The sequence below is a fragment of the Mirounga leonina genome, unplaced genomic scaffold (genome assembly GCF_011800145.1).
Source record: "Mirounga leonina isolate KUSES-001 unplaced genomic scaffold, KU_Mleo_1.0 Mir_53, whole genome shotgun sequence".
In the NCBI taxonomy this organism is placed as follows: domain Eukaryota; kingdom Metazoa; phylum Chordata; class Mammalia; order Carnivora; family Phocidae; genus Mirounga; species Mirounga leonina.
The window spans coordinates 95575530-95594894 of record NW_023270807.1 but is presented as its reverse complement, the minus strand read 5'-3'; the positions used below and the strand labels follow the sequence as shown (position 1 = coordinate 95594894).

Genomic DNA, 19365 nt, shown 5'->3' with positions numbered 1-19365 from the left:
AGGATGAAATTTGCTGACATTTGTAGAAAGTGTGTCCATTGTATGATGAGTGCATGAGTATCGGTATGGTGAAATACACTCATCTGAAACATGACGTATTTCAGAAATACGTTTGAAGGTATGTGTACAGATAAAAGAAATCTTTATATACTGTATTGTGTAGAATCTGGTTTTTGCTCTATAACTACAGTCATCGTGCTGTAACTCTTTTGGTCTCAGGTACCCTCTGATAATCAACTTGCAAAGAAAGGGAGGAAGAATCATTGGTCTAGGAAAGCAGATCATGCTTACATTTTAAGATTCATGATAAACCTTGAGTTTGAATTTGTATTTGTTACAGAATAAGATGAGCACTGTGACGTAACTGTTACTTCTAAGGAACTCTAAATTCTTCCAGGAGCACATGAAAACCCCAGACTATAAATGATTAAAAAAAAGTCCTTTTCTTCTAGTGCTACAGTGATGTTTTCATGAACATTTTCCTTTCCCACTCATTATAAAAAATAACCTTCTTAGTTTTGAAAATTAATATCTTTCGACAATTACAGTGCTGAGGCTGATTTAAATTTTGGATAAATAAAGGGCCACCCAACAAAAGCCTTCTGCAAAGCTTTTTTTTTTTTTTCTGCATGGTTTACTAGGTTCTGACTCCATCAAGGCACCTCACCTCCTGATCTTACCACAATCAGCTTTTTGTTTCATACAAATCCCACATCTCTTTTCACTGACATCCTTGTCAAACGGCTTAAGAAAAACAAGCCACCACGATCTAGTCCTGAAATTCACAGGCAAATCGCCTCACAGACATCCCAGAAAACAAAAGTTTTTTGTTTTTTTTTTTTTAAGATTTTATTTATTTATTTGACAGAGAAAGACACAGCGAGAGAGAGAACACAAACGGGGAGTGGGAGAGGGAGAAGCAGACTCCCTGCCGAGCAGGGAGCCCGATGCGGGACTCGATTCCGGGACTCCAGGATCATGACCTGAGCCGAAGGCAGTTGCTTAACCAACTGAGCCACCCAGGCGCCCGAAAACAAAAGTTTTAAAAAAGGCATGTATGTTCACAGAAGATGCAAAACTTAACTAAGTTTATAGGACCTGTGATCAAACATCCTCTTGTGCTTTGGTATCTCAACTTTCATGCAATACCCCTACCCTTCCCCCCAGAATATATGAATACATTCTGTAAAGAATCATCGGAGGTATGCATGGAAGGATCAAGTCACCCACACTTTATGGACAAAATTAAATCAGAAAAACTTTACAGAGTTTGGAGTCACACGAGCAAGTGTTACCATTTATTCAACAGCTGTTATTTCTAGGTACTTTCCCCATATTATCTCTAATTGCTTTCAAAGCAGGAACTATTAGCTTCATTCTTCAGTTGAAGGAGCTCCATTACATTTCAGCTTTCTGAAATGTGAAATGGGAGTAATATCGCCCCTTAGCTAGTGGTATTCAGTGGGATCAGGTAACGGGCCCAAAGTCACTCAGCCACTAAGTGGCAATGCTGAGATTTGAAGGCAGGTGTCCTTGGCTCCCAAGCCCATCCCTTTCAAAATGCCAAGATACCTGCCCCTCATTAACTGACAGCTAAAAGGATACCACGGATTTATTTGGTGAATAAAAACAGTTTTTTTTTTATTTTCTTACATGATAAAATATAAGTATTTGCCAATGTCTGTAATAGTTCTAGTCCATCTTAATTTTTTTTTTCAATCACTGGAAGTATAGAGAGATAGAAACTTGGGCTTTAGAGTCAGAACAATCTAAGATCTAATTCTACCCCCATAATTTATTGTGTCTGCAGCCACGGACTAGATTTTTAATCCATCTCAGAATTAATTTTTTTTTTCAGCTAAAAAACAGAAGTCATGATGCCCACGTTCTGAGGTGATTATTCTGTGATTTAGATGAGAAATAATGTGCAGTTGGTTCTCACTCCATCAAGGCACCTCAACTCACTTCACACAAATCCACGTCACTTCTCACTGACACCCTTTGTCTAGCCTGGGACATGTTGTAGTAAGGGGTAAAAAGAATGGAAACTGTTATTACAAGCAAATCATATAAATTAAGCCTCCAATCAATTGTTATTATCATTATTATTACTAAAACACTATTGCACAGGAAAGGTCTTACATACATCTGTATTTTTCTTCTAAGAGACCTTTGGAGAGAGACATCAATCCAATCTTCAGACTCTGCACTCTTATTTTTCCAGTTCGACCCCTGTAATTATAAGAATCTCAATGTGTTAAGATGCATTTAAAGCTATATACAGGACACTAATTATTTCTGGATACCTATTTTCTTAAGGGTAAACTATTAGACAATGATTGCATCTTAGAGATGCAATTTTTCTATTCACTTTTAATAATTTTAAATCCATACCATAATTTCATGACATGTTTTAACAGTATGTTTGGCCCAGTCTGGAAGAATATATAGCCTGAAATCACTTACGTGGAACATAGGAACTGGGAAGAATGAGTAAAAGTAAAATGATAATGATAATTATAAAGCTGAAAAGATATTTTTAGAAATAGTATGAATTGAAATCTGTTAATAATTACAAATGCAAGATTTAAAATAGATAGCTAAAGGTATATATAATATGCATGTTGCTTAATATAGGAAGAAAAGTATAATGATGTATCTAAAAATATATATACAAAAACTAGAAAATTAACTATACCAAGGGCTAATAACTTGTTAGATACTTAAAAACTTGTTGTCTTCATTGATTTTGGTCTCTGTCAATTCAGTTTTTTAAAATTACTACTGTAATTATAATAGTCGGTGATCTTACATAGACAGGTATGAAATCTCTATTTGGGGAAGTCTTAAATTATAATTAAATACAAAATGCGTTAATTAATCAACACAAGGAAAAAGCTTCGTACTATGCCAATGAGAAACCATAAGTTGACTAGAAGAAAATTTTTGTCTTTGAAAGCTTTGAGTTGTCTTTATTCTTGTCATTTATCGAAGAATTTCTGAGTTGTCTACCAAATGTCCCAATGTACTAGAGCCTGGGGATGGGGAATGGGAAATGCAGAAACTATAAAAATTGGTAACATGATCCTTGCTATGGATTATCTCTGGATAATCAGACAATAGACCTGCAGAAGATAACAAAAGGCTGGTGAATAGACTAGTAGATGGATGTGGCTAAGGACAAAGGAATCCCTTAAGGGAAAAGAGATCAAAATGATATGTATTAGAGGATGACCTCTTGTGTGACAACACAAGAAAGGAACGTCATCAGGAAGGCTACTGAAAATGTCAATCATCCATTCATCACACCATTAACAGTTATTAAGGTTTCCTGTGATCTCAACATTGTTCTGTGTACCATGAGGATCAGCAAAAAAGTATAAGACACAGTTCCCACCCATGATAAGGTCACATACAGCTAGAGAAGAGAGACAAGAAAACAATGGGAAACACACAAGAAAACAGGAGAGCAACCTGTATACATTGAAATAAGTCAAGTTCAAGAAAGTTGTGGCTGACTCGTTATTTCTGACTGGCGATTAGTCTGAGTAGTTATTAGTCTCATAACGTCTGATAGAGAAGAGAAGACTCAAATCAGATACCGAAGGCATGACATGGCTGGACTGTCCCTAGGAGAAAGTAGGTTATCACGGGAAAATCCTGGGCAAGGGGAAAGAAGCAGCAGTGTGAACACCAGAGACAAGATGCATTCGGGTGGAGGAAAGGCTTGTATTAAGGCAAACAGTTGATAAACTGTCCAAGTTATATCATCTGGGACCAGATGATAAGGCTTTGATGTTAAATAAGATACCTGGATTTGAAAAAGAAGAGGGAGGCAAAGAAATTTATTAGTGAGTGACATAACCTAATATTTAAGTATTTGGTTCCCTGATTGTCTTCATAAGTAACTCCTGAAATCACTTTAACTGGAAAGATATGTACCTTATAAAATTATATCCATCTTGGCACAGTGGAAAAATGACTTAACACTGCAGCAAATGAGGTTAATATTTTCTGTAGGGACAAAAATATTTAAACCAAGCGTTCCAGACTATTGCTTTAAATCATGATTTAAACATTTTTTATTTCTATTAAATTTAGAAGGAAGTTCGTGAAGTTAAGGCTTTTTAACCTGGGAAGATGAAGACTGAGTGAGGCTGTGAACTCATAAATGGAATAAATTTTATCTTTATAGTTTAGAAAGTCCTTTCTACATATATTAGTTCATTTGCCCTTCACAAATATCTTATGTATGGTAAGCAGAGCAGATATTTTTATCTCAATTTTTCAGATGAGGAATTGAGATGCCAAAAGCTGAGTGGCTGCCAAGGTACAAAGCAACGAGAACCAAAAATTTGGATTCTCATCATTCACAAGAGAAGAAAATTGGGGTTTTTTTTATAAAAATTCAGAATATTAGGAGTTGGATACATGTTAAAACTTGAAAATAAATAGTAAACTCAATATAACTTAAAAAGTACTCTTTTTTTAGATATGGCTACATGGCAGAAATAAACAAGTGATTATCAAAAAAACCTGAGTATTAATTCCCTATCTACCACTTATATGCAATAGGTGGCTATGGATAAAGTCTCTTATCTCACTAGGTCAATTTCTTAATTGGTAAAACAAAGAGGGCAGAGTAAAATGAAGAGGGCAGATGGAAGATGGAATGTCCTCAAAGTACTTCTCCTTCTAGAATTCTATGATCTCCTGTGTGTGCATCACTCATTAATTCAAGAGCTGCTTGAATATACTTCAAGAGCTGAAAATATCCGCTCTGGCTGTATCATACTACACAAAGTAAGGCGGTCAAAAACATATGGTTAATGGGCGAATATCAAAATAGCTAAATGAATGGAAAGGTTAGATCATGGTACCATTTCCAAGGTTCAGAGACTTCTTAGGGTCCAACACGTTCTAGTGCATTGGATCATGTAGATCATAGTTCCATCAGATTCTCAAAGAAAACTAATAACTTAAAAAGAATTAATAACTCTTGTTTACATAAATTGATAAATTACAGTTGTTAGAGAAATTTGGGCAACCAACTCTGGCCATCTGAGACTGCCATTGTATGATTAACTGTGTTTTTTTCCCCTTAGGTTAATTCATGATATTCCTCTCCAAGACAGAAAACTAGACTGAATGCATACACCATTCTGACCCAGCATGGTCTTCACTGTATTTCTTTGGCATGGAAGGGAAATAAATCCTAAAAGCCTTTTTTCCTTTAAAATGGAAAATTTTAAGAAACTGTTTTTCTAAATAAGAAACAGTACCTTAGTATAGCATTTCTCATGTGTTCATATTTGATGATGGAAAGTGGAAATATGCCAACATTTGATTCCCTAGAATATGAATCACAACATTTCACATTCTGCTTCCTTCACAACTAAGTGGCACTATTCCCTTTGGCTGTCCAGTAAAAACAGCACATGTAGGTGTTACATGTTATGAGTTAGATCCTCCTGAAATTCATGTGTTGCAGCTCTAACCACTTAGTACCTCAGAATGTGACTGTGTTTGAAGATTGGGTCTTTAGAGAGGTAATTAACTTAAAATGAGGTCATAGGGTGGGCCCCAATCCAATACGACTGATGTTTTTGTAAGATTAGGGCACAAACACACATAGAAAAAAGACCATATGAAGACACAGGGAGAAGACAGCCATCTATAAGCCAAGGAGAGAGGCTTCAGAAGAAACCAACCCTGCTGACACATTCATCTTAGACTTCTAGTCTGCAGAACTGTAAGAAAATAAATGTCTTTTATTTAAGCTACCTAGTTTGTGGTACTCTATTATGGCAGTCCTAGCAAACTAATGTAGTGTGTTAGAACTAGAGGAGGGTGATTTCAGTTAGTTCTTCCTGAAATTATTACTCAAAATATGCATCTCTATCATACCCCTGTGGTGCTTAACGAAGTTCTCAACTAAGTATTCTATGAATTTAGCATTCTTTTTGGGTCCTCAAACTAAGTTACAGGCTTTGTAGTTAAAATACCCAACTGACCATCTATTCTGGTGAATTTACAATATAGAAAATGTCTCTTTTGGACGTTTAAAAAATTGAAGATCAACTAAATAGTGAATTAATGCTAACTATCATATTTTACCCTAGAAAGATAAAAAAGGATAAAATGAAATGTATTAAAAGATACCAGATAGGGATATCGTAAATCCCACATTTCATTATTATAACTGAGATTCATGTTACCTATCTGTTCTTCAGTGAGTTTCTTAAGAGTCCTCAAGTACACGATGGCTATTTAATTATTTAAAAAAAAAAACAAAACAAAAACTTTGTTGTGATATTTGTGAATATTGAAAGATAACAAACTTTTCTAATCAAAAGAAACAAAATTTCAATTAAATCATCCCTAAAGCTATTGTTGTCACCATTTACTTATACAGAATCAATCCACTGCTAAACACATGTACATTTATAAACTATCATCTATCTTCTTGCTCTCTAAATCAAATAAAAGGATGACAAACACAAATTTTCATGCAGCTAATTAATGGAAAATAACTTTTAGGTTCTGAGAGAAAATCAACAGTTCTCATTTTCTTATTTCATCTTTGCATACTTTAACCCCCTACCAGAAGAATGAATAATTCCTAATGTTTTGGAAATGTCAGCCCACAGCAGGTCTTTCTAGAATTGATTATTTCACAAATGTACTATCACATTCAAAACAGCCAAATTAATGGCGAATGAGTTATGCTGGAAGTTGAGAGTGCTCTTCATGTAACAGTGAGCATCTAATTAAATTACAGATATTAGAGTGTCCTATAGCATAAACTATTTAAAACACCACATATACACATAACCACTATTACAATAAATAAAGCTAATACGAAAAGACAAATTAAATCCCTTTAATTGCCATTCAAATGGCTCTTAAGTTGTCATACAAAAATTGCAAAGTGGATTATTATGAGCCAATTACTGTAACTCATAACAACAAATATAAATTTTTGTCTTTCAAAAGAAGAGAGGAGGATATAGGACTTATTTATATTAGGTTTCCCCTAGCCAGGGTGACACTAGGAATCCAACAGTATTTATAAATTGAAGCAAAATCTTGAAATAATAGGTGGACATTCTTTTTTGTTATATTGCTGGTTAAGGGTTCAAATTTTGGAAAGTCATTCTTTTCAACAATTAACATAAATATTTCCACTAGGAAAAGTACTTTGAAAGTACTTCTTAAAAAACTCATTTCAAAATGTAGACATTTGGCATTACCAATATATTTCATTCAATGATTATATTTTAAGGAAAAACAATGCAAACTTACGTGTCATACACATTGAGTAACCAGTTGAGACACATATCCACACAGAGCGGAACGTTGACCAGATCCTTATGCATTTGTTCCAGGCCATCATAGGTTGTTGTCAGACAGTTGATGACATCTGGAACACTAAGCAGCTGATCGTTTTGGTTCAGTTTGTGCTGCTTGAAAACTTCATTTGTTGTATTCAACTCTAAGAGATCCACTAATCAGGTGAGAGAAAGGAATATGCACAATCATCACATTACATAACAACACTGAAACAAAAACATTTCTCATCTTAAGTATTTAGCTTGATTCTCCAACTTAAGAATCTATCCTTTCTAGCCAATTTCAATCTTTAAAGAAATAAATAGCATTTCCATTCTTACATTTCTAAACTCTTATCTGTAATCTCTTATTTTCATGCTTTTGCATCTAAACTCTGTTACTTTTCAATCTGATCCCATTTTTTGCTCTTTGGAATATCAATTCTTCCTACTTTCCTTTTCTGGCTTTCCTCTCTTCAGGCTTTTTCTACTTTTAAACATAGGAAGGCATAAATAAATCTAGTCCACATAGCAGAACATCTAAAATATGGCACTGCTCTTCTCCTAACTCCTGAGAACAGCCTGCTCACCCCCTCCCAGTCATCCTTTATACCACGGCCAAACCAATCATTCTGTTTCTCAACATGTACATACATTATGACATACAAAACTCACTGAAAATGTGCAGTTAAAAAAATGGGTTCTGCCAAAAAAAGTAGCTCTCTACTGTCTGCTGAACAAACCTGATCTAGAATGCCCTCCCAATCTGGCCCTCACCTGGTTTGCTTCCCATGATGCTTTGGCATAGAGGCCATTTTAGCTACATGGGATTTGTAGAGGTCCACAATACAGGCCACATCCATGGGCCTTTGTGTATTTGCTCCCACTTTTATGCTTCATGTGCAGAACATCTACAGTGGGACTGGCCAGGGCTAGAGCATGATGGGCACAGAAGGATAAGCTGGAGCCCCCCGCTCTCAAAGATGGCCAGTCAGAGAGGGAGAGTGAGCGTACTGATAACTTTACTAAAAGGAGTGAAAATTCAATGAGAATACATAGATTTCTAGAAGAGCTATTACCACAGGGAAGTAGAAGGAGCCTAAAAAAGGCTCCCTGGGTAGGTGGGGATTTGAAATGGGCCTTAAAGAATATAAGATACAAGAGACCATGCAAAGCAAGGGAAGAATTCCAGGAAGATAGAACTGCTTGGGAAAAGACAAGAATTCAAGGAAGTCTAGGGGGCTCTCAGAAATGACAACAGCACTATGGATGGTACATGGCTTACACGTGGGTGGCACTGGTTACACTGAGGCAGACACTTGGCTCTCAGGGCAAGCACGTGTTGCACTAGGGGAGATCATCATGGGCCAGGAGGAAAGGTTTAGACAAAAAAGAAAAAAACTTACATAATCTTTCTTTTCAATCAACTGTGAATCATTCATTAGCTAACTGAAAACAGGGAAACAGTAGATTATCAAATTACCATGTATCTATACATTTACTGAGTGTAGAAATGACTCTTCTAAATCTAAAAGATAGGGGTTTGGAAAATTACAGAACCTATATGAATTTAAGGTCTGCTCATTGAAATTCCTGCTTTATAAAATGTTTTCCCTATCTCCCGATTTAACTTTTTTTAAAAAAAAGATTTATTTATTTTTTATTTTAGAAAGAGAGAGGGAGAGCATGAGGAGGGGGAGAGGCAGAGGAAGAGGGAGAGAGAATCCTCAAGCAGACTCCCCACTGAGCACAGAGCCTAATATGGGGCTCAATCCCAGAACCCTGAGATCATGCCCTGAGCCAAAATCAAGAGCCAGACACTCAACCAACTGAGCCACCCAGGTGCCCCACCATATTTAACTTTTTAAATTTAAAAGAAATAAGCTCAGGGGAACTTTTAATTTTAATATAGCCAGCTATTTCCTCCTTGTCTGATGCAAAACTATCTCCTCAGAAAATATGACATATTTTGATAGTTAAATAAATGAACGAATAGCTTCTTTTGTATTTATCAATTTTTAACCACTGAATAACCACTAATTTTAAATTTTTAAAGACATTTATGAAATGTGTCCACTCTTGCTGCTTAAATACCATAGAATAATTTTTTTTCCAAGTTACCTATAATGGAAAAGAAGTGCTTTAAAATTATACAGAATAAAATTATTTCTAAAACAACTCAACACGGAAGACTTCATTTAAAAAAAGAGACAAATATAAAACACAAGTCTGGATAATAGGGGTCAATCCCTTTCCTTCCGATATCAAATACATCATTGGTAAAATTTTAGCTAATTGCAAAAATAACTTGTGTAAGCTTCACATGAGTTAGAGATGGTATCAGAAAAAAATTAAGAACCATCTGGAATCTTCCATATCATTTGTACCCTACTTCTTGGCACTGTATGTTATTTTCAATTTTAAACTTCCAGAGGGCAGGAGCAAAATTCAAACTCATCCTTCACAGTGCTTGACAAAAAGAAGTGCTTCATGATGGTGGCAACAGAACTATAATTCCACACAGACACAAAGAAACATATTCAAAATCTGCCAAAATGCTCTAAGTTTTCTGAATTCCACCACTAATTACGCCAGCAACTCAACACTGCCATTGTATCCACACATGGCATAAAGTGACAATAGACCAAATTCCAGAAAGACCATTTCCTGGATCGTGCTGCCCTTGCATTTCTTCTAGAACAGCCTCCTTTGTGATATACTCTGTAGCTGTGACAGTAATTTGCCACATCCCACAGATGATCATGTCTTCAATTTTTAGTGATTTACTTTGACACTTCGCCTTGGTGCCTAAGCCAAGCATCCATCCTTCCTGCAATGTGTCACATTTAGGTTCCTTTAAAAAACAGACTACATTTAAATCACACAAAATTATGATTTTCTCTTTTCAAAGGGAGACAAATGACAGCTCGGTCATGTGGCAAATAAAACAAACAGCAGAACCATTTTCTAACCAACTTTCAGGCTTTTTCTTTAATCCCACATATGAGGCACAAGGGATCGAATGGAATGGATCATCACTCTCCTGTTCTGCAAAACCACACAGTTTAGCACCTGACCTTGGGCTTCTGTAACTCTTAGGTTCTTGCACTGTTTAACCATTCCTTCTTTTTTTTTTTTTAAGATTTTATTTATTTATTTATTTGAAAGCAAGAGAGCAAGCACAAGCAGGGGGAGCAGCAGAGGGAGAGGAAGAAGCAGGCTCTCTGCTGAGCAAGGAGCCTGATGTGGGGCTCGATCCCAGGACCCTGGGATCATGACCTGAGCCGAAGGCAGACGCTTAACTGACTGAGCCACCCAGGCGCCCCTTGACCATTCCTTTTTAACACCTCTCCTACCTCCTCTTCCCCAGACACCTCAGAAATACAGATGGCGCTCAAGGTCTTGCATCATTGCCCCTTCCCTCTGTAATCCTGATACCCTCACTCACTGTCAATATTTCAGTAATCCCTTCTCTCTGGATGGCTCCCAATTCTGTTTTCTCATCCCCATCTCCTGCCTGAACACCTGACCCACATTCCTGCTGTTCTGTTCCCAAACAGAACTCTCCTATTCTGTTTCAGGGACCTCTACCTCAATATGTCCCAAATAAAGGTCTTATTATGTTGCAATCCAGTAATGGTGTTACCACCTTCTATGGACCCCGAGTCTGCAAATCCTGAAATGTACTAACACTGTCCTTCTTTCACCCTCTGCCGGTTATCAACTAGCAAATTCCCCCAGTCATCAGTTCTTTTTCCTCCTCACCAATCCATACCCTCTGCACCCCCGTGACCTACACCCGCCAGCTTAGCCCCCATGATCTTTTACCTGAACCATGTACTTGTCCCTGTTCACGTGGTCCTTCCTTCTGCCTTAGATATCGTCTAAAGCATACATCTGCATCTGGGCCTATCTCCTAACTCCCACAAAACAGAAAATGTGCCATAGCACCCCACTCCATAAAAAACAAATGCAAACATTAAATGCAACATTTTGAGAGCTTGAGGAACAGAAAAACTAAATGATTGAGAAAAGGTTTCATGGGAAAAAAACGACCCTCCAAGTGGATCTAAACTGATTTTAAGGACATTTCTGAATACTGGATAGCTCATAACCCACTCCATTCAGACTCCAATACGTTCCCTGAATGCCAACCACACCTTTGATGCTTATGTACAGAAGTCCCTTCCTCCCTACCCCTGATTAATAGCCATGTGCCTAAATCCTGTGTGACTGCTAAGGCCTGGCTTATGTGCCTCCTACTCAAGGAAGCTTGCCTTGCTCTTCACGGCAAAGACCATTCCATTCTGAGGGCAAGAGGAATCTGCTGAAAGCGTGTGTCCATGCGTAACCTGCTATCTCTGAGTGTAGGCTCCTCGAGTGTGGGAACCAAGTCTCTTTACGCGGTCTTATCTCCTGCACAATCGTGGAGCCCAGTGAACGAATGAACGGTGACGAAGCAGTGACAGCACACCCTCTGCATTAGGACCTTATGCTGGGTGGGGGTTTACACAAAATGAGACCACCCCTGACCTGAGCTGTTTGCAGTGGACTCCTCCTGATATTACCTATCGCACAAAGGCAAGCATATGGCGCCTAGGTGAGAAACAGTCGTTACAAGCAATCATAAAGTTCTGGAAAAATTGGAGGCAGGTGGGATTAGCTTGTAAACGTTTCCAAAAGAAGTAAATTTTTAACAGTGTCTGGGAGGAACAAAGGGTTATAGACCTTTGCGGAGGAAGGGTCAGGGCATTTCAAGTAAACAGAAAAGATGGGAGGAGGAGGAAGAGATTAATCATGAACAGGTGAGCTGACAAGTGGTGCAGAGGCCCAGGGCTGATGAGCAGTAGGGGCAGGGGCAGTGGGAAAAGTGAGGCCAGGTGGCTCTAAACACAACACCTCGAATATTTACAATCCAACGCAACCCAGCGCTTCTCTTAGTATGCATTTCTACATGTCATGTAGCTTGGAAGGGGCAGGCCTTCCTCTTCTGCTCCTCTCAGGTTTGAAGGAATGAGCTGAAGGAGGGAGATTTTTTCTTGAGAACTCAAAAGAACCAGCAGAGGAAAATACCAAATGTGTTAATATGTTTATCCGGCCAGAAGTACTACTGAAAACTCGAACCACGTTCATCATGACAAAAAAAGCAGTCTTTGGTCAATGGAGATTTTGTGGCTGACTCATTTGTCCTCATTTTATAGCTCGTCAGGCCTGAGAAGACCTTCCAGATCTGTCAGCTGGATACTGGACATGCAGCTGAGCCTCTTTCAAAACTGCTGTCACCACGGACTCAGAGCTCACTGAACATCCCTTTTGTGTGCCCCTTTATGAACTTCCTGTTCCCTTCTGGCTCAACATACAGATCACTGGCCAGGCTGTGTTGGCTTTACTGGTTTGTACTGGTAATTCCGCACCAGTTGCTTCCAGTTATCTGGGGCTCTGCAGATTATGTGCATCAAAATCATCTCATTTTTTTCTTTCATCCGTAAATCTGGAGGTGTTTTTTAGCCCTGGAGACTTCCCTCCCACACATAACTTACGTTCTTCTTATCTTAAAGCTTTCCATGGCTGTGGGTTTTTTCTTTTTTTTTTTTTTTTAAAGATTTTTTATTTATTTATTTGAGAGAGAGAATGAGATAGAGAGAACATGAGAGGGGGGAGGGCCAGAGGGAGAAGCAGACTCCCCGCTGAGCAGGGAGCCCGATGCGGGACTCGATCCCAGGACTCCAGGATCATGACCTGAGCCGAAGGCAGTCGCTTAACCAACTGAGCCACCCAGGCGCCCCGGCTGTGGGTTTTGTCTGAATGATTTCTACTTCTCCTCCCTCATTTCTCCTCACGTAACCAGCTCAAAATGTAATTCTGATTTCTACTGACCTTTAAAGAGCAGATTTTTAACCTTAATATATCATTTTTGAAGAGTAATATTCAAAGCTTCACTGAACTGCCTAGACATATAACAACTGTTAACAAAAGGTAGCAACAAGAATACTTGGAATTATTCAAATTACTAGGCTGTAAAAATATGGGTGGATGTCAGTTTCCATATTAACTATCTGACAAGGCCTACATGTTCTTTGAATAGACTCAATCATTAAAACTATGACCACAAAGAGAATTCAGAGAGATTAAATCTATATTATTACAAGTATTCATATTTCTGTTTAAAGTTAGGTTGTTTGGGCATGTGTGTCGGGGGGGCGGGTGGGGAGGAATACCTCTTTGGTAAAATGGCTATCACAGAACATTACTCTCAACAAACTCTGCAGGAAAAGTTCATGTTGATAAGACCAAACATCTCAAAATATATTTAAATAAATCCAGAGCCTTTTATCTAATTTTCTAGGTGCCAGTTCAAATTTGGATCAGGAATATTGTTTTTTAGTATTTCTTTATTATATGATTGCATTGAATCATACTGTTTGGAATCCTATACCTCCAAGTGAATACAAAGTACTAAGAAGGCAATGATCTACTACTTTGATTTCCTGATTTAATCCCTTTAAATTGGGTGGCAGCATAATTTTTGAAAAAGCTTTTTATGTTACTCCTGTATTTTGGCTAATTTTGTTCTCCAACTGAGAATGGCATATGTTCATTTGTCTTACTACTGCATGCATGCTGATGGGGCAAATAATAGAGTATTTATAGAAACACAGCCAATTACTTGAGTGAGATACACTGAAAATGAGATTAACTCTACAAACACATCACCCTCTTCATTTATCTCTGTCTCAAAAAAAAAAAAAGGCAATCCAAAGAACAGAGTGATTAACTTTGGCAGAATAACTCACAACACAGTGCTTTTTGTAGTCTTCGGATTTTGATGGCTGTGCGGTAGGCAGAGAAACGTACATTATTCAGGTCAGCTGAAATGGAAAAGGAACACATTCAAAGGCAGGCTTATTGCTTAACTTCTATTGAATGGCAAGAACGTATTTGTTTACTTCAGATGATGGAAAAGTATTATGTCCGTACTCACTAAAAAGTCTTCTCTCAAAATCCACAGCATTTATTTAAGAGAATAATTAAATGTTCATTAGCACCATAGTGAGATACATTCCAAAGCAGTGCTACACTGCTTTCAAGAGGGCATTATCCAATAAGAAAAGGAGGGAAATGAGGAAAAGGAAACATGGCCTGTTAACTTCTGAAGGCTTAATAAATCCATCACACTGTAGGCTCAGGGCCCTTCCTTCTCCGCTGCTGGGAGGGACTCTCCTCCCGGGAAATCTTCCTCAAGGACAATTAGTTTTCTGTCAATGAGGCTGTCCCTGTCACTACTCCCAAAGCTAGTCTTATGTCTCCCATCCTGATCTGTTTGCTTCTTCTGCTCTTTTATAGATATGGCTAAAATTATCCCATAATCTATATTCAGATCTTTAGAAACAAGAGGCTAAATGTAGTTAATAATACTGTATATTTGAAAGTTGCTAAAAGAGTAGATCTTAAAAGATCACAAGAATAAAAAATGTTGTAATGACATGAGGTGATAGATGGTAAGTAGACCCTCTGATGGACAGCTTCATAATACATTCAAATATTGAACCATTATACTGTACACCTGTAACTAATATAACCTTATATGCCAATTATATTTCAGCTAAAAAAAAAACCAAAACACTTTGGTATCAAAGTTTGGTACCAAAAAAGATTTGGTATCAAGTTCAAAAAAAGATACCGTAATTTCTTTCTGTGTCCTAAAGACAGAGTTGTCTGTATTAGAGACTCCTTGAACTGGAAGCAAACTCAGAAATCATCAAGTTTGTACCTTCACTTTACAAACGAAAGAAACCCCTGGCTTTTCTCTCATTTGTTCAGCCTTTGTTAGCCGCCCTCACCCATCCAGATGAAAGCTCAACAGATGCCTGACATTTAAAGAGATCAAGAGGGGTGCTCTCTCCCTGCTGAAGCGGGAGTGGGTATGAGAACCTTCCGGTGCTGCTCTCCCCTCCAGCAGTGCCTTATCTACCCAAAGAGAAAACTCTTTCAAAACCACCGGACCAACCTAAAGGAAGCAGGCTAGGTCATCAGTTCCAAGTCATATTCTACCAGAAATCTACAAGATTAGAATTCTCACCTCCTGTGTTTTCTTACATTTTTATATTAAAATGATTTTAGCTTTTCATGACTACTTCGACAAAATGAAATTAGGCAAGCCAATTTTGTAACATTAACTGAACAAAATGTGAGCTAACAGGAAATTTAAAGCAATGAATTAGAGGTTGCTGCGCTGTCATTGTTTTTGTTTTCAGGCAAAGCTGAAGTTTAAGATGACTCATTGTGAGGGAGCTTGCATTCCTCCTTTTAAAATCACCCTCTTGCGATTTCAAACCACGTGTTCTCTCAAGAAGAAAGGTAAAAACTGTTTCCTGCATTGCCCTCAGAAATTCAACTGCTTTTTCTACGTCAGTGACACAATCTTTTAAACATACCATGCCATGTAGGAAAAACTGGTGCTTAGTTTCCGATTAAGAATATACAATTATCAGTCGTTTAGGTTAATTAAATAAAATAGCACTCACCGAGGGATTGAAAGAGTTCAGTCATTTTAGGATGATCCCAACAGGTTGTCTGTGTTTGGTGACTGGGGGGAAAAAGGGTAGTATATTTAAATTAAAGAACATACAAAATAATATAGGTCACATAGAATGTATGCAAATAGAATGTTTATTCTAAGTTTTTAAAATACATGCAAAATGATCCCCATGACGGATCATTCTGAAACCGATGTCCAGTTATTACTTAACATTTGAAACAATAATAAATTTTTATTTGAGCAATTATATTGTGAAAATATAAGTAAAAAATGTTGTTTTACCTCTTTCGCAAAGATTTACAACTACAAATTAAAACCCAGATATGAAGTGTGACCCTGGGGCCTCAGGCTTGGTGCAGCCAGATCAATGTAGTTTCCAGAATAATTCTACTTGTGTTAGGCAGATATAGATCCTCATTCAGAATAAATCCTCCGAGAGCAGAAGTGCTGTAAAGAGTTGCTAAACTTTAGAAGTCCTAATGAAATTTCCAAAGAACTGAGAAATGAAGAGTTTAACTCTGAATAACATCTTCACCTCGCAATCAAGTGAGGCTCCCTCCTCCTTAACCTCCAGTCTCTCCTTCCTTGGTGTAAATCAGCCCTTTTCCCCTGTGGGGGCTCGCTCAGAGCCCTAGAATTGATACAAAGATTATTTCAAGCTAAAGACATCTGAGATTGAACAGATGTAGGAAGATGTCTTTTCAGAGTTTCCTTCATCTGACTAAACGCAGAAACTTCTTGGAAACAAGGCTACCATAAATCCTCTCTCTGGGGGAGTTTCATGGCTACGAAGAAGACAGAAAAACTACTTGCACCTGCATAAACAAACATTATCACAAACTTTCTTATCTCGTGTTTATTCTCCTAAAAAACCCATTTATCTTTCCTAAAGAAACCTACTGGGTCTTCACAAAGGAGCCTTTTCTCCCCAACTTCTTTCCCCTGCTAAGTTGGGTACATATGCCCCCAATTCTAACCATCCCTTTGAGTTACTCATCACAGTATGTGCCTTGCATGCATAAGCAAATGCTCTTCTCTTGCTAATCTGTCTTTTGTCAGCATAATTCACAGACCTCCAGAAACTAAACCTAAGAGGGTGAAGGAAAAGTTGTTTTTCCTCCCCAACACCCTCTTCTGTATCTGGATTCTCTACTCCCCTTCTGCATGAATCTCTCTTGCCAATGTGACTTCATGCTCCTCTCAGCAATCAGCCTCTCTCAGTTAACTAGTACTTTTTGACAGACATTCAAGTTTTTCTCATGATGCTTATTCTTCACTTAAGAAGCAAGTTTTACATTTTCTCTTTTTCTGTAAATTCCAAAACTAAGTCACAGAATTCGAAGGCTTTTGGAAATAAGATGCAGGTAGAACAAATCCACTTACTGCTTAAATTAGGTTCCTTCTTTGTGTCTGCGTGTGAAGTGAACAGCTCCTAACTTCAAAGGATCAGTGTCCTTATATTTAAAAATACTTTACTATCCCTTTTCTAGGTCAGAATAGAGTAATAAGGTTTAACAGTACTCAAAAGACTTCTTAGATAACACTCAGTTCCTACAAAACTGTTTAGTAAGCTAAGTGAAATGGCACAGTACACGAAAGAGTGGTATTAAAATATTCATGCCATCAAATTTAAGAGAGATTATTTTTTTAATCTAGGTAATATATCAAAAATTGGGACATGTCACTGGGAAAAGAACATAAACTGTTACATATGCATATATATAACAGAACCCCGCCAAGAACTCATAATTTGCTTTGAAAAATATTTGAAATTTAGATATGAAATTGGGTATGTAAAATGTTCTGGAAATTCCAAAAAAAAATCTCACATAAATTAACATGCCTAAAATGTGAAGGTCTATCCCAGGGGAAGCTAGAAAGTTGTCTAGCTCCCATACCTGGTTCTTGACACCAATGCAGAGGTAAAATGTTTCCACTTTGTATTTGGATGCTGAACACCAACCAAACCATTCTACCATTTTCCCCTCCAGGTTGCTCCAAAGACCACAGAGAAAGTACTGAAGCTGTCTGACCTAAAATTCTTACTGTTCATAGTGTGGCCCACAGCTTGATAGAAATGCAGAATCTCTGACCTCTACTCTTTCTATTGAACTGGAATCTTCAGCTTAACAAAATCCCATGGGATTGATATGCACGTTCATGTGTGAGAAGTAACTGACCTAAAAAGCTTCTCATGCATGAAGTAAAAAACAAAACAAAGCAAAGCAAAAACAAAAAAATAAAGATTCCTCCAGATTTTGTTAATAAAACAACTTCCTCCCTACCATCAATAAGAATTAAAGAAGGATTTGCTGGAAATAGAGTATAATTCAAGAAAATCCATCAGGAGCTCCCAGTGCTAGACACCCAACCAGTATTCCCACAACCCCTGTCTCTTTGGAATAATTTAAATCCCCATGGCAACACTACTGTCCAGAGGCAGACATCCCATCATGAAGGACCAAATCAAAGCTCAAGAACCAAACTAAAGCTCTGAGTAATGCAGAGCCAAACTTTATACTTAAACAACAAATATAAGCACTCTTTCTCTCTCTAGAATCACAAGTGTGGAGCTTTGGCAAACAAGTCCTATGGAACCACGAGGGGAAAATCCCACACGGCAGCATGGCAGTGGCTGAGAATTCAATGAGAAGACCCGCTTGCTAATGGCTCTTCTGAGTGAAACAACTACTAGGAGCTGAGGGAACACACACATTTGGCAAACAGATGGAGGGAGGGAAACGGCATCCCCCTTTGTGAATTCAATACCAGTTGATTCATTAGGCAGAACTGCCAACGCTGAAAATAAACACAGCCTCTGGTTACAGAAGTATAACTGCAGCTTACCAAACAACAGTTAAAAAAAAAAAAAGGTAGTAGATGCAGTTGGCTGTTGGATTTTCTTTTTTTCTTTCTCTCTCTCCTTCTCTTTTTTTAGTGGGGGGCGGGGGAAGGATTTTAAAGGAAAATCCACAATCAACCCAAAGGCTCTAAGTATTTGAACAGCTGCAGATTGCTCAGCTCATCCAGCCAAAATGCTTCCAAGTCCTCCCAGACTAGGCAACCAAAACAGAATTGAAAGTAGCATTCTCTGCTCACCCCCCCACCCCACAAATAACAACAGCTTAGGTTCTGGCCAACCTCATATCTGAAAGAGGAGTAGAACCTCATACTGTACAGCTTGATAAACTATAAAAAAAACTAACAAAGCAGCAATCAACAGGTAAGTCCAAAATCATATGAAGAAAGCGATAGTGAGAGCATGTGATGTTTAAGTAGGGTGCTGATCTGCTTGTGAAGGGAAAAACTGAGAAGGCCTTTCATGGGGGCAAAAAAGTCAGTGGGTCTCCGAGCTATTTTAAACTCTGGAAACTGAAGAAAACTGATAGCAATGCAAATGTTTCTTATCCATAGAAATGCAAATTGTGTCCACTGGGATGCAACTGATGACTGTCCTGTGGACACTGACCAATGAATCAGCTTTACACCGAGTGG

General features: G+C 37.9%; 1 protein-coding gene across 8 annotated transcripts in view; it reads right to left on the bottom strand.

Annotated features, from left to right (window-relative positions):
• UTRN (utrophin) overlaps window positions 1–19365 on the bottom strand; it is a 496689-nt gene that overhangs the window by 51548 nt on the left and 425776 nt on the right. For all 8 annotated transcript variants that reach the window (XM_034990899.1, XM_034990900.1, XM_034990897.1 and 5 more), the window contains 4 exons: window positions 15857–15918; window positions 14126–14200; window positions 7306–7507; window positions 2147–2232 (listed from right to left, as the gene is read on the bottom strand). In XM_034990899.1, coding sequence (XP_034846790.1) covers window positions 2147–2232; window positions 7306–7507; window positions 14126–14200; window positions 15857–15918 — 425 coding nt within the window. The remainder of the gene's footprint in view (window positions 1–2146; window positions 2233–7305; window positions 7508–14125; window positions 14201–15856; window positions 15919–19365) is intronic.